Source organism: Bombus affinis, chromosome 7 (genome assembly GCF_024516045.1).
Source record: "Bombus affinis isolate iyBomAffi1 chromosome 7, iyBomAffi1.2, whole genome shotgun sequence".
NCBI lineage: Eukaryota > Metazoa > Arthropoda > Insecta > Hymenoptera > Apidae > Bombus > Bombus affinis.
This window is the reverse complement of record NC_066350.1, coordinates 5,989,330-6,003,817: the sequence shown is the minus strand read 5'-3', so window position 1 is coordinate 6,003,817 and position 14,488 is coordinate 5,989,330. Positions and strand designations below refer to the sequence as shown.

The window sequence follows — 14,488 nt, the reverse complement described above, 5'->3', positions numbered from 1 at the left end:
AAATAGATATACGTAACTGGAACTACTTGGATTACTACATAAATAACGATTTCAATGAAAAATATTTCAGATGGAAGTTGAATGGTTTCAAGGGAGGCGTAATTAGTTTTTGATAATTATTATTAACATTATTATTATTGCTATTATAACAGTTTTCCTTATTGCACTGATAATCGATGATTTTTGAATATATCTGAGGTGGTAATATATGTTTGTCCGTGATAGTTGTGTAGTTGCTGGGCCTCGTCCGGAATACTTGTCGGCTAGGGGCTGTAGATGTCACTGCTGTGGTACTGCTAAATTTTTCCTCCGTTTTTTTTTTTTTTTTGTGCGTGGAAGAAAAATCATACTCCGGTCGCCGGGATTCGAAGCCGGGTTCCCGAACGTTCGTAACCTAAGACGCTAACTACTGCACTGCCGCCGTCTCACACTAGTTAGTGTCAGAGTGGTGGTATTTGGCTTGTCGAGTGCTGCCACATATCGTTGGGGCACGATTCTGAACAACTTTTTCTTATTCTGCCGCTCGGCTTTAGTTTTCGAAATATTTGCAAAAAACTGTCGGTACCAATCAGTGAATTCTGTTTATAATTGTGCGTCCGTGGCGGATCAAATGACACCTAACCCAAACCTAATTTATATTTTTTGTTCATAGTTTATGTACCTTTTATGGTCCTGACCGCTATCGTATTTCTTTCATCTTCGTTATTATTATATCGATATTTGTCATATCGATCACATCGGATTTTCGATCATTAATTATAACTGACATCCTATCGAAAATTGTAAAATTCGTTTCTCGAATAGTACATTTATCGAATAGTCGTATTTCCTTTTTTCCCTTTGAGATGTCGTTGTTGTCACTCACGCATTTTCATTCAATCGTTCGTTCCTCGAAAAGCGGGAAAATGATAAATCAATCGGATAATAATCTTCCGAGTACCGATTTTCATTCGTACGGTTTGATATGGTAAATTTGAGAAATCGACCGATCGTTTGAAGTTAGATATAGTCGTACTGATAAAGTAGAGAATAACCATAATATCACGAGGTATCAGGAAACGAGAGAGTAAAAGGTAAGACAGATGAAAAGCGGAAATAATGAACTAAAAAAGAATGAAATTCAAAGATAGAATAAAATAAATATAAAATAAAATATCTTGCAATGTTTCTTTACGAATTTAAAATTGCAGCTGTTGCGAAATACGAGCGATTGATCGATAACCTATTTTTCCATAGTTGGCAGAGTGCCAGATTTCAAGTGAATACGCTGACTTCGAGAAGGCAAATGGCGTAACTTCATCCTAGGTCACGAATGTTTTCATGTTTACTGGACTAGCGAAATTAATAACGAGACCTCGGCAGAATCGTTGAATTGTTCCGCTGTAACTAAGTTATTACAGCACTTCCAATTTACTTGATTAAATATCGATCTACAATAATCTGCATATACATATGTGTTCCTACCAGAAGCAGAAGCGAAGCTAGTGACAACCACAATAGTGTTATACGTATGTTTAAACGTAATGTATATCAGAGAATCGTTTTCATTATTCGCATTCATTGGCATTATTTGAACAAAACATTATTTTCTTTCGTACGTTTCTTGTCCGACACAGTTTCATTTCGGCTGACAACGACGATTATTCGAAAGACGAGTTTGCAATGTAAGCGTTTTACGTTCATTTACGCGAAATGTGTTAGATTAGGATAGAGCTAGGATATATTGACTCGTAACGTGTCGTAAACAGACGCGTCGTTTCTATCTCGAATGTAAAGTATTTCTCAGCATCTAGATTCTGGATACTAGACTCTAGACTCTAGATTCTAGAGAGAAATCACTTGACCTTAAAAACCCAACAAGCGAGTTAGTCGTTAGCAAGTGGTTGAACAGAAGAATATTTCTTCATTAAAATTACGTGAAACTTTTGTTTCTTTGCAAAACGGAGGGTTCCTTAAGAACAAAAATATGAAGCTATTGCTTCACATACGTTGATAATCTAGCCTAGTAATCGATAAGCGAATAATTTAAAAAATCGAAGGCGAGATGAGAATTACAAAACGTTAACGAGAAGGTTGAATGAGAAGGAAGAATTAACTACATATTAGAGTGTATTTAAGCGCAGATATAAAGTATCGATATGAAAAGAGAAGAACGGCGGTAGTAACGCCGGATAGCCGGCAACATTGACAATCGCGCGCACCCAATCGATGGCCCACTGCCACTCGTTTCTGCCTACAGCCTGTCTTTCTTACTTTCTCTTTACCTCTCTTTTTAACCCTCTTCTTCGACACACCCCATTCTCCATTTTGTCCTCCCGTTCTCAGACTCGACGTAGTTTATGCTACCACTTCATCTTTATCACCTTACTTCGTGTAATTATTTTCATAAAAAATTTTTCTTCCTTCTTATCTTCTTTGCTTCAAATCTGATTTTTAAAATACGTTCGTTTATCTTTACAATCATATTTCTCTATCCTTTTTGGCATTTTTATTAGAGGAAGACGTGTAACATTTTGTTACGCATAGCAATCCATTTAGTACTTACTTTCATCGTTAGTTTTTTATACTTTTGAATATTTTGCTTGCAACACATTTCATTCTTAGTTTCACATACTTCTGGGTATTTATATCTCTTTTCTTTTTGTCAATCCGTTGTTTCGTCTGCTTTACGACAGTTTGTCTTTATCTTTCGGAGTGTTTCCATAATGGCGTGGACAGCTGCGTCGGCGTCGGCGTCGGCGTCGGTGTCGGTATCGGCGTCGGCGCTATGATCTCGGTGGTTAGTTAGTAGACGAACGAAGGCGGTCGAGTACGTTGAGGTACGTCACGTTCGTTGAGAGTTCGCCCCGTTCACTCTCTTTAACCTTCGTTCACGCTTGTCGATATCGGTTGATGTTTGTACGATAGCCGGTGTATTAAAGGAAATCAGCTATCCTTCCTTTTTCTCTTACCAATAGATCGCAGTATCGTGTTACGGGTACGCATTACGAAAATTGATCCAATATATTCGCGACACGAAGGAAGACCTCGGAGTGGATTGCAGCGTGATAGCATGAACGCAGGATGATCTGCCGATATTCAGGGTCATTGTGGCCGCGTATCGCTTGAAAAAAAAGGTTGGTTTCAGTGGGTTCGCAATAACGATCGCGAAAGCTGTGACACGTGCGCATGCACGAAAGAGAACGAGAGTGCGAAAGAGCAAACGAGAATACGAACACGAGCGAGCTTGTTTCGTCAGTAAGCGAAACAGGAAAAGAGATAAAATACATAGCTAGATAGGTGGACATATAGGTATACATAGAGAGAAAAAATCACTCCAACAAGTAGATTCGTTTCCAAAGTCCTCTATGTACCGTGACACACCCAACGACCACCGAACGACGGTACATTCTTCCAATTCGTTTTCGCGTTTCGCATTAAATCAATAGATAACGTTCGCGCCGAAACATCTGACTTCAACTTGGTTTAGCTTGCGGTCGTCTATACGGTATACGAATGTTAAAACAGGTTTCGATAGAACGTAACAGGAACGCAGTTAACAACGACGATAAACATCTGAATCGACGGAAGGATATGCAGGCAAAGGATACGCGGCGATAACGAAGCATATCGCTGCCGGTAGTTGCGCGCGTTTCTATTCGTCGGTTGAAACGGCAGTGTCGGTAACTAGTATATCCTGCAGTATAGTATAAGCGTATTATCCTGTATCGATGCAAATTACTTTCTCGAAACGAGCGTTCGTTGGTTCACGTTGTTATCTCGACTTTCTCTGGATAAAAAATATCGGAGGAGCAACATGAACTAGCAACGTTTGATCATAGATAGGCTCGCTTTCGTTAAAAGAGATCCTTAGTTAATTGAATATAACGCTTACTTCGTGGTTTTGACGCGCGTGAAAGACAGTAACGAGGAACGCCGGGCGAAGAGAAACGATCCGTGTAAACGCTAGATGCACTAAGAATAAAAAGAATCGATATGAAACGCATCGAGGAGGAAGTTTTTCTTTCGTTCGAAATACGTTATTCGTAGAATGGCAAATCTGTGAAAACGTAAAAATTGGGAACGTAAAAAAGTGGAACACGTGGGTAAAACATTGAAAAGGAGGAGAAAGGAAAGTGTCGTGAAAAAGATGTGTGTGAATACGAAACGTCCTATTCGACTCGAATCTAAACTCGTGCTCGAACTGTGACACGCCGCATATCGGCGTTGCGCCAGAAATATTTACATATCTGTATGTAATTAAGACCCATATACGGGTGATTATAACGAACTCGTGAATCTCCATTACCGTGCTGGCGCCGAATCTCGCGTCGTGCCGTGTCGCCTCTTCGATACACGAGTATGCGAGAGGATCGATGATCGGCGCGTTGCTTGATCAGAATCTGTCGCCGGGTTTCTCGTCGCGTTCCGTGTCGCGTGTCTGACGCGCGAGCACGCGCGCAAGTCAATCCTTGATCGAAAAGGAAGTGGAGTGACACGAAAGAGCAACAAAGAGAATAGAGTCGAACGGAGACGAACAAACGTTGGACAATCGATATTCGTTGCATCTGAACCGGCAAACGTTTGTTGTTGCTTTATCTCTTTTAATGCTCTCTCGTTGGAATTTACGTGCATGTACTTGCTCTCTCGAGTCTCGTGTAAATAAGAAATGGAAATAAGAAAGAGCGTGAATACGAAAGTAGACGAAACACGGAGATAGATAGAGCATGTATATATGGTATAGGAAAATGAAAAGAAACTGGTTCGATCGTAGGTGTGGTGGAGAAGAAGAAGCGGAGGAAGAACGGATCCGTAATTGAGAGGGAAGGTTAGGCTTCCTGGACCATACGGGAAGTATATCCTGAGGAAGCAGAATGATCGACCCGAGCTCGTCGGAATCGGAAAGCGAGGAGGATCAAAGTTCGCAGCATGTCGGGAGTGTTAGCGGTGGCGGAGGTGGCGGAGGTAGTGGTGGAGTTCGCACAGGGAGCGGTAGCTCGTACGGATCCCGGCGACAGATCGGACCTGGGGCTAGCCTTGGTGGCGCGAGCGGTCCCGTATCGGGTAGCGTGAGCTCGTTGGCCTCACCAGGAGGATCGATCCACGGACCGGTCGGGACACCTCGTGCTGGCACGGCTACCAGCCAGGATGGCACATTGGATGCATCTAGTTACACTACAGCGAGAAGCTCGTTGTCGCCGTCGATGTCTACCGCCCAGGATGCGGCAAGTTACGCTCAGAGACCTACCAGCCCTTCGCCCTCCGTCGCCAGCGAGAAGACCGAAGCGGATCTCCAAGTATCTATCTATACCTTTGTCTCTTTCGTTTACACTTTGTCCTTTGCTCGAAAGATTTTCACGTTCAAGCGTGATCTTGCTCTGCGTAGGATAAACAAGAGCGGGAAGAAGAGGAAAGGAAGACTAGGATACAGTTGTACGTGTTCGTATCGAGATGCATTTCGTATCCGTTTAACGCCAAACAACCACTGGATATGACGAAACGTTCGCTAAAAGTGACCAAGCAGCAACTCGAAACGATATGTTCTCGTTTTCAGGTAATCATCGATGTTTCTTCTTCGCATCGATCAACCGACAGATATTCCATCTTTGTTCGTTTCTTTCCCGTTCTCCGTCGTATATGCAGATATACGCACGTTGTCTCTGCCCATCTTCGTACGATATAACTCGGTCGTTCGGAGTCGTGCGAATGTCGACTCAGGACCGTTTCTTCGTGTCTTCTTCGAAAGCACACGTCCCAATCTTCGCCGATTACGGATCGATTTTGAAAAATTAACGAAAGATCGCGAGCAGAATATTAATTTACAAATAACTTTTGCATTTTAAGATAACAAGTAAGATTAAGTAAGATAATTGCTTCTATCGTCCTGCGTACGGCTATGTCAACGGCTGTCTCTTTTTAAAGCTTCGATTAACGATCATACTATATCGTTTGCAGCGAGTATACATATAAACGATCGAAAGATCAAAGGGCGAACGAAAGAAACCCGTCTAAGAAGATGTAACGCGATGAAAGAAGCCGTATACTGTCGTTTTATGCACGAATTCGTCGCAAACGAGTAACCTTCACCTTCGAGTGGCTGATAGAAGGAGAGCGATTGACGCGAGTCGATCCGTCTCGACTTCGTAATCCGTAGAAAAAGAGACGGGGAGAAAGAAAGGAGAGGGTGAAGGAAAGACTCATATGCTTTGTTATGATTTACAGAGTTTTCTAAAGGGAGAAACGCAGATAATGGCGGATGAAGCGTTCCGCAATGCCATACAGAATTATTACGACGTATTTCTGACGTCGGATCGAGTGCTGCAAATGGTGCAAAGCGGTGCTTGCTCACAACTCGACTTCCGCGAGGTGTTCAAGGAGAACATAAAGATACGTGTTCTACGCTTCCCGGAAATCGACGGATTGAGCAAAGAGACTGTACTTACGTCCTGGTTGGCCAAATTCGATTGTATCATGAAAGGTTCGGGGGACGAGGAGACCAAGAGGCCCTCCAGGATGCAACAGCAGTCTTTGATCTCGGAGATGATTCTACCGAAGGAGCAGCTGTACGACATGTTTCAGCAAATTCTTGGCATCAAGAAGTTCGAGCATCAGCTTCTGTTCAACGCCCTCCTGTTGGACTCAGCCGACGAACAGGCTGCCGCCATCAGGAGGGAGCTGGATGGTCGCCTCCAAAGGGTTAATGACATGGAAAAGGTAACGCTTTTCGATGCATGCATTCGTCTGTTTGCGTTTGTTTTATATGTTTCCAAGTACGGTAGTACCTCGTTTATTCGCCATTCGTTTATAGGAACACGTTAATGTTCAGCTTCGGATAAACGAGATTCTACTCTGCACATACGCACGATCGTTACGATCGCTGTTTTCCTCTTGTTCGATAGAACCGCAAGCTTATGCCCAAGTTCCTTCTAAAAGAAATGGAGTCGCTCTACATCGAGGAACTCAAGTCGTCTATCAACCTGTTGATGGCTAATTTAGAGTCATTACCGGTCTCGAAAGGTTCGACAGACAGCAAATACGGCCTGCAGAAGCTGAAGCGCTGCAACCATCGACGTGAGCGCTCCCGCTGCCGCGGTCAGGGTTCTCTCGTTAAATTGGAGAGCGACTCCGCTGACTCGGAACCGCAGTTAACCAAAATGGACGTAGGCCTGACCTTCCAGCTGGCTGTGGTAGTTGTAGAGGTCAGGGGCTTGAAGAGTTTGCCGCCGAACAAGATAGTTTATTGCACGATGGAAGTCGATCGTGGCAAAAAGCTGCAAACCGATCACGCCGAGGCTTCGAAACCTATGTGAGTAGTAGCCCGAGCATTAAGTAGACCACCGGTAGAGCTAAATTCTGCGAAGCTAAACCGAAAGTTCGATTTATTTTTTTCTTTTCTTTTTTTGCATCCACGTTTTGGCATATTGCACCGACTCGCCCTTACATCGTTTCTTCTCTGTTTTTTTTTCTCTTTCTCTCTTTGGCCGCATCGATTTACAGGTGGGACACGCAGGGCGACTTTACCACCATGCAACCGCTGCCACTGGTCAAGGTTCGTCTCTACACTGAAAATTCGGCGATGCTCGCGCTCGAGGATAAGGAGCTAGGCAAGGTACATCTGCGACCTACACCGTTCTCCTGCAAACATCCGGAATGGTATCGAATGTCCGTCCCGAAAAACTGTCCCGACCAGGATCTCCTCATCAAAGTTGGTTGCCGAATGGACAAACCTTTCAACATGAAACACTGCGGCTACCTTTACGCAATGGGCAAGTCTGTGTGGAAAAAGTGGAAGAAACGATACCACGTGCTAGTTCAAGTTTCTCAGTACACGTTCGCGATGTGCTCGTACAAAGAGAGGAGAAGCGAACCCTCAGAGATGATGCAGCTAGATGGTTATACGGTTGATTATATCGAACCTGCCTCTGCTAATCTTATGGTTGGCATGGATCTAGATGACGGAAGGTAGATATCGCCTGTGTACATGTACAGTGGAGTATGTTATCGGAACGAACGTATGCTAGCTACACGCATAATCAGGGTTTATCAAGAGAATCAGTTTGGTACAATAAAATACACACAGATATCTCGGTGTATGCTATATGTATTCCTGAATCAATTACATTCGTTCCAGTACACTCCGCTGTATCTACACATTTCGCGCGAATTACGATCGATGTACGATCGGATACAGTTGAATATACGAATGGTCGTGGTAATCCTCGCGATTGCAATCGCGACGATTGCAAGTATCTGCGTGTAGTTATTCGACTTGCGACTAATAACGCGATGTATTTATGAAACCTTAAGAGTTTTGATGTTCGTGTTTATTCGGAAAGTACACGTTGTCGGATGTTACAGTATATTCTTCAACGCACAATTGAATGATTATCGGTGCATGTATTAATCCAAAATACCATTTGTAAATTTCTAACATTTGTAACATTTAAATTGTAACATTTCGGTTACGGGCTGAAATTTGTTTCAAGAAGTCCAGTTAAACGAAAAAACGCGTATAGACGGAACAAAGAAATACAGAAATGATGGAATTACTGGACTGACAGTGAGCGTAAAATGATAAATACCATGCATCATCTTTTTGCAGATTTTATTTTAATGCGGTTCGCGAAGGGGACAGCATAGTGTTCGCTACGGACGATGAGAACGAGTGCCAGACCTGGGTGATGGTCATGTACAGGGCGACCGGCCAGTCCCACAAACCCACTCCACCAGTTTCCGCGGACAAAAATTCCACCATCAGTAAGATACAGGGCGACGCCGATCGAGCGAAAAAGCACGGGATGGAAGATTACATTAGCGCGGATCCTTGCAAGTTCGATCACCACGTTCTCTTCAAGTTTTTACAAAACTTGATTCTGGATTATCGCTTGAACGATCCATACTGTTCCCTTGGCTGGTTTTCACCCGGTCAATTATTCGTTCTGGACGAATATTGCGCTAGGTAACGCGATTACGAGATGCGAGAAAAGATCTCCCGTATCTGAAACAGAACATCGTGAACTTGCGCTCTCGTCCGCTTGCCTTCGCAGATACGGAGTACGAGGCTGTTTTCGACACTTGTGCTACTTGAACGATCTACTGGACAGAATCGATCGCGGACTCATGATCGATCCAACTCTGATTCACTTTAGTTTCGCCTTTTGCGCCAGCCACGTCTACGGCAGCCGTACGGACAGAGTCGGTTCTATCACTCACGAGGAGAAGGAGAAATTTCAAGAGGTGAAAGAAAGGCTCAGGCAAATCCTCGAAGAACAAATTACTAATTTTAGGTAAGAGACTGTAGTTAACAGCAATTACTCCGTGTTTCTTTTGTCTTTCTCTTTCTTTCCTCTTTTCGTTCTTTTGCTGAAGTGATAAAAAAACGAATTCTTGTCGAAATACATAGATACAGTTTCCCTTTCGGTCGGCCGGAGGGAGCATTGAAAGCTACTCTGTCTCTTCTGGAACGAGTAATGATGAAGGATGGCGTCAGTTCCGTACCTCCCGAGGAAGTGAAGGCTTTGATCAAGAGTTGCCTCGAGAAAGCTGCTCTTGTTAACTATACGAAACTTTCTGCCGAAGCTAAGATCGAAGATGACTTCAGCGGTGAGGTTTGTGCCTCGCCTAGCAAGAAGCTCGAGGATCTCATTCATCTGGCCGAAATGTGCGTGGATCTGCTTCAACAAAACGGGGAGCACTATTCGAAGGTATTAGTTGGGTTTCTACAACTGAATGTCATCTTTTCTGGATCCTCGAGAAGTAAGATCATTGACGAGAAGGAAAAGGCAAACAGTATTGGTAATCACGATCACATTCATCTTCATACGAATCGCGTTCACGACTACGTCCTCGTTGAAGCAACAACGAGAATTTTTTTATTTGCCTGTTGTTGCTGCATGTTTCAAAAAGTCCAACAAACGCTAAGTCGTAGCTTGCTGTTTTTCCATGAATTCCTCGAGCCACTTGGATTATTTAGAACCGGTAGGCAAAATGCATAATACATATACGTTATGTACAAGATCGTATTACGACAAATAGACCTTATCGTATCTACGTATACTCGAGGATTCTTTCCTCAGGGCGATAGTCCCATCGCTCTGAGTTTTATGCTACTCATACCCGCCGTATGTATGTGTGACGTCCAATATTTTCACGAGCCGCTCCTACTACACTGTACCGCAGGCGTTCGCCTGGTTTAGCGATCTTATGGTGGAGCACGCCGAGATCTTCTGGTCCTTGTTCGCCGACGACATGGACAAGGTGCTTGCCGAACAACCGCGCGACACATGGGACAGCTTCCCGCTCTTCAAAATCTTGAACGACTATTTGAGGGAAGATGGTACGTGTGCTTTTGTTGTTCCTCCATACTTTTTATTCCTTTTGTGATCAATTTACAGCAAAAATGTTTCACTTCTATTATTTCTATTATATAGAAATATAGTCATATTTATTATGCGAATTTTGACGAGACTTTCCTAAATTTTCTCATCGATACGTATACAAAACATGAAAAATAAATAACGAGCGGCTGTATTCTCTACTTCGACAACTTACTTTTTCTTTTTTTTTATTATGCAAATTCATAGCCTTTTTCTTATTTATCGTTGCCATTTTCTTCTTGTTTTTGTTCTCCTCCTGATCGTCGTCGTTACCGCCGTCAACTTTCGATCAAGGCTAACTTTCTTTATCTCGATTCGTAGATAATTTGAAGAATGGAAGGTTTCATCAGCATCTTCGCGATACTTTCTCTCCGATGGTGGTGCGTTACGTGGACTTGATGGAAACCTCCATTGCACAATCGGTTTTAAAAGGTTTCGAGAAGGAACGTTGGGAGATAAAAGGGAATGGATGCGCTACGTCCGGCGAATTATTCTGGAAGCTCGATGCGCTTCAATCTTTCATTCGTGACCTTCATTGGCCGGACCAAGAATTTCGGCAGCATCTAGAACAGAGATTAACGTTGATGGCATGCGACATGATCGAAACTTGCATGCAACGAACAGATGCCGCGTTTCAACAGTGGCTGAAGAAAGGTGTAACTTTTATTTCGACTGATTACATCATACCATCGGAAATGTGCGCGATGGTGAACGTTATTCTCGATGCGAAAAACCAAAGCTTCGAATTGTGCACCATCGATGGTGTCGACGTGGTAAGTTCTTTATTTATCTAAAATACACCACTGATAAAGAACAAAGTGTGCCGTGTTAGGAATCACGTTGAAGGGCAATTTGTCTTTTCCTCTTGCAAAAAGATATATTATATTCTCGTTTCGTAACCATAGAACCAGTATAGCAGAATATTTTGTTTATATTAACATGAAACTCGGAATGCAATTGCAGATGAAATTGTAGCAACAACTTCGAGTTATTCGCTAAATTTTGTACGTTTCTAATCAGATTTTGGCACTTTGTATCTTGTACCTCGTACCGGTGTAAGTAAATGCTACGTTTGGATTTGTAGCTACGAGGCGCAGTGTGTTTCCTCGTCGGGTCACATCCGACTGTATTAATCTTCGCTACAGTGACTATCACCGATTGTGATTTCCTTTCAGCACCAATATCATGGCAATATCGACGATTTGATAGAAAAAATGTTGGCCTCCATGACACAAGGAATGATCAACAAGCTGGTCACGGTTCTAGAGACTACCTTATCCAAACTATCTCGTTACGACGAGGGATCTTTCATAGGTTCCATTCTCAGTTTAACGGTAGTTTATTATCTTTTTCTTAAATCACGAAAATCCGATTAATCGGATACAGATAGAAATTAACACGTTTGTTCGCGAACTATTTACGAAACTCTTCTTTAGAAGGTATCGGGAAGCGGAAAAGAAATGGGACAGGCCTATGTGAGCTTTACGAGAAACTGTATGGACCAAATTCGTGGAAAAGTCTTGGACGAATTATGGATTTTAACGTTCTTCGAGGTATGCATACAGATAGCTTGATCAAACTTTTCTCCTCTGTAGAATTATTTTCTATTCGATCTTCTTCCCTTTAGCAATGGTATACGGCGCAAATTCAAATGCTGTGCACATGGCTTTCGGAAAGACTCGATCACAGCCTACATCTCTATCAGTGTACCTGTTTGGCCCACATCGTAAAAAAGATTTACTCGGACTTCGAGCTGCAAGGTGTCATAGAGGAGAAACTCAACTCGACAACATATCAGACTATATTTAAGAGGATGCAAACGGAAGAAGCGACTTGTGCCTTAACGAGCGTTCAGAACGAAGAGTGAGTACTCGTAATTTGATCGAACGACGATACCTATAGTAAACGAAAGCGATTCGACAGAGTTGTAAAATCTTGTTCTCCCTTATTATTTAGAGGTCTTTCGGAGAACGGTAACGACGACGAGGTAGAACGACCAAAGCCAAAAGTAACGGTCGTCGAAACGGTCAACAGCGAAGACGCGAATCTAATCAGCAACGTTACTTCGAACGTTGTTGAAAAAGTTGGAAACATGTTTGGCAAGGGCATTGGTGGACTTTCGACGAAGTTTGGCGGACCTAGCTGGTTTTGATCATTCTTCTTATTACCTCTAGTATTATTGCTTATCTTAATTTCTCCTTCTGTTTCTTCTTTTTTCCTCCATACTTTGCTTATCTTTTCTATCATTATGATCATCAGTATCGTTGTTATTATTGTTGAATAGCAATTACTACGATGATAATTACCGTCAGTTCGTATTATTAATACTTTTCTTTTTTACTATCGTTATCACTTTACTTTCGTCATTACTGTAGCCACTATTACTTCTAATATTCAGTCGGCAACTTTACATTGAACGAATAGATTGTTTTGTCTATACATATGTACATACAAAACGAGAGTTTCGACGACAAGATTGTCCATAGTACACTTTAGAAATTTGTTCGAACGAAGCATTCTTCGAAGAAGAATCACTATTCGGTACAATCGATCGAAAGGATAAACCTTATCGTTATCGCACAGACGTGTGTGTTTGTGTTAGTTTTCATAGATTCTACAGGCTTTTCGACAAATCTTCGTTTCGTTGTTCGATTACGTTCGGCCGTTCGTCCAAAGAGAGTGTGACGCATCTTTTTTCGAATCGTTACCGATTTGATACACTTGCTCGAACGAGAACTACTGGCGAACGCGACCGCTGTAAGGTCGAAAGGTCTTCTCCTTTATCTTTCTCTACCATCTGTGCATCGATAAACGTTTCTTTTGTTCAAAACTTTTATAGATATCACGTTTCTCATTTATACATATAGTAAACGCGCCGATCGACTGTGTATTTATGTTCTAAACGATCCTATACAGTTGCTGTTGCTGTTGGATGAGTATTTCAAATAGGTGTTCGCATCGCGAGAGAAACCGATTTATAAATTCACTGATCATATGTATGTTACAGCTATTTGTTATCATATTTTCGTGTTTCTTCCTGTTTCTATCTTCGCTCTTTATTCTTCACATCTCTATTTCTCTGCAAATCCCTACTTTATTTATACTAATGCCACTATCGTAAAAATGTCTAACGTTGTTTGATAATCATGTTTATAATATACATAGATATTGTTTTCAAAAAAACAAAGATTTGTCAACGAAAGCTATGTTATTTTTGGTACGAATAAGCGTTCAACGACGCGACGGTCCAAAAGGGCTCAACCTGTGTGTAGTAATGATTTAATAGACGATCGCGTTTCTTCTCGTATCAACACGAAATGATCGATAATTTTAAACGATTGGTAACATCGCATTGACCGTCGAGCTCTTCAAGTATTTTGACTACCTCAAATTGTCCGTGTATAAGTAACCTGGACGCCACGGAAAATTTCAGCCTACGTAAGAAATAAGAAACACCGAATCGTCGAAGAAACGAACGAAACGAACGAAACGAACGAAACGAACGAAACGAACGAAACGAACGAAACGAACGAAACGAACGAAACGAACGAAACGAACGAAACGAACGAAACGAACGAAACGAACGAAACGAACGAAACGAACGAAACGAACGAAACGAACGAAACGAACGAAACGAACGAAACGAACGAAACGAACGAAACGAACGAAACGAACGAAACGAACGAAACGAACGTACGAACAAACAAGGGTAGTGCCAAAAGTATAACAAAATTTCGATGTATCTTCCGATCGACGTGTACTTTGGCCATCTCAGTGTGCGTAAAACAAATACATACACGTACGTTTAATCGTTTTGTTCCCATTCAACGTACAAGGAAATAGACCAAGAGCTGACTACCTAATAAATTTCAACGTTACTCGGCGCGGTCATTTCTACTTGAATAGATTGGATTATCGTTGCTAATGAAGTTAATAATGAGCGCGGCGTATACAGTGTGCGCATACTGCGAATCGTTTCGTGGTCCTAACAATTCATTTATACGATTGAAACTGTAAGTCTAATATTTATATTCGATTTTTGTAATTGTTCGTTAAAGTTCTTTTATTTCTTGTTCGGTTGATGCTTTTAAAACAATTAATTTTCTTTTAATCGCTTCTTCTTTACGTGGTGT

General features: G+C 42.1%; 1 protein-coding gene and 1 long non-coding RNA gene across 5 annotated transcripts; one reads left to right on the top strand and one right to left on the bottom strand.

The window, feature by feature from the left end:
* The first annotated feature begins 2,717 nt into the window (after window positions 1-2,717).
* On the top strand, window positions 2,718-14,048 carry LOC126918728 (calcium-dependent secretion activator). Of its 4 annotated transcripts, XM_050727019.1 has the most exons (16): window positions 2,718-2,819; window positions 2,958-3,116; window positions 4,754-5,276; window positions 5,366-5,533; window positions 6,202-6,693; window positions 6,879-7,285; window positions 7,477-7,941; window positions 8,582-8,938; window positions 9,027-9,266; window positions 9,383-9,685; window positions 10,149-10,315; window positions 10,677-11,128; window positions 11,531-11,689; window positions 11,792-11,908; window positions 11,983-12,218; window positions 12,312-14,048. In XM_050727019.1, exons 3-16 carry the CDS (start codon window positions 4,854-4,856, stop codon window positions 12,505-12,507), a joined length of 4,182 nt encoding a protein of 1,393 aa, XP_050582976.1. In that variant the 5' UTR covers window positions 2,718-2,819; window positions 2,958-3,116; window positions 4,754-4,853; the 3' UTR covers window positions 12,508-14,048. The 4 variants fall into 4 exon arrangements, with proteins under 4 accessions (XP_050582976.1, XP_050582978.1, XP_050582977.1 ...); XM_050727021.1 differs by having other exon boundaries at window positions 2,772-3,116; window positions 9,383-9,683; window positions 10,159-10,315; XM_050727020.1 differs by having other exon boundaries at window positions 2,772-3,116; window positions 11,795-11,908.
* On the bottom strand, window positions 11,032-11,531 carry LOC126918789 (uncharacterized). The gene is made up of 2 exons (XR_007711439.1): window positions 11,256-11,531; window positions 11,032-11,219 (listed from the first exon to the last, which is right to left on the bottom strand). It is a non-coding gene; the product is annotated as an uncharacterized LOC126918789 (long non-coding RNA).
* Window positions 14,049-14,488: the final 440 nt, after the last annotated feature.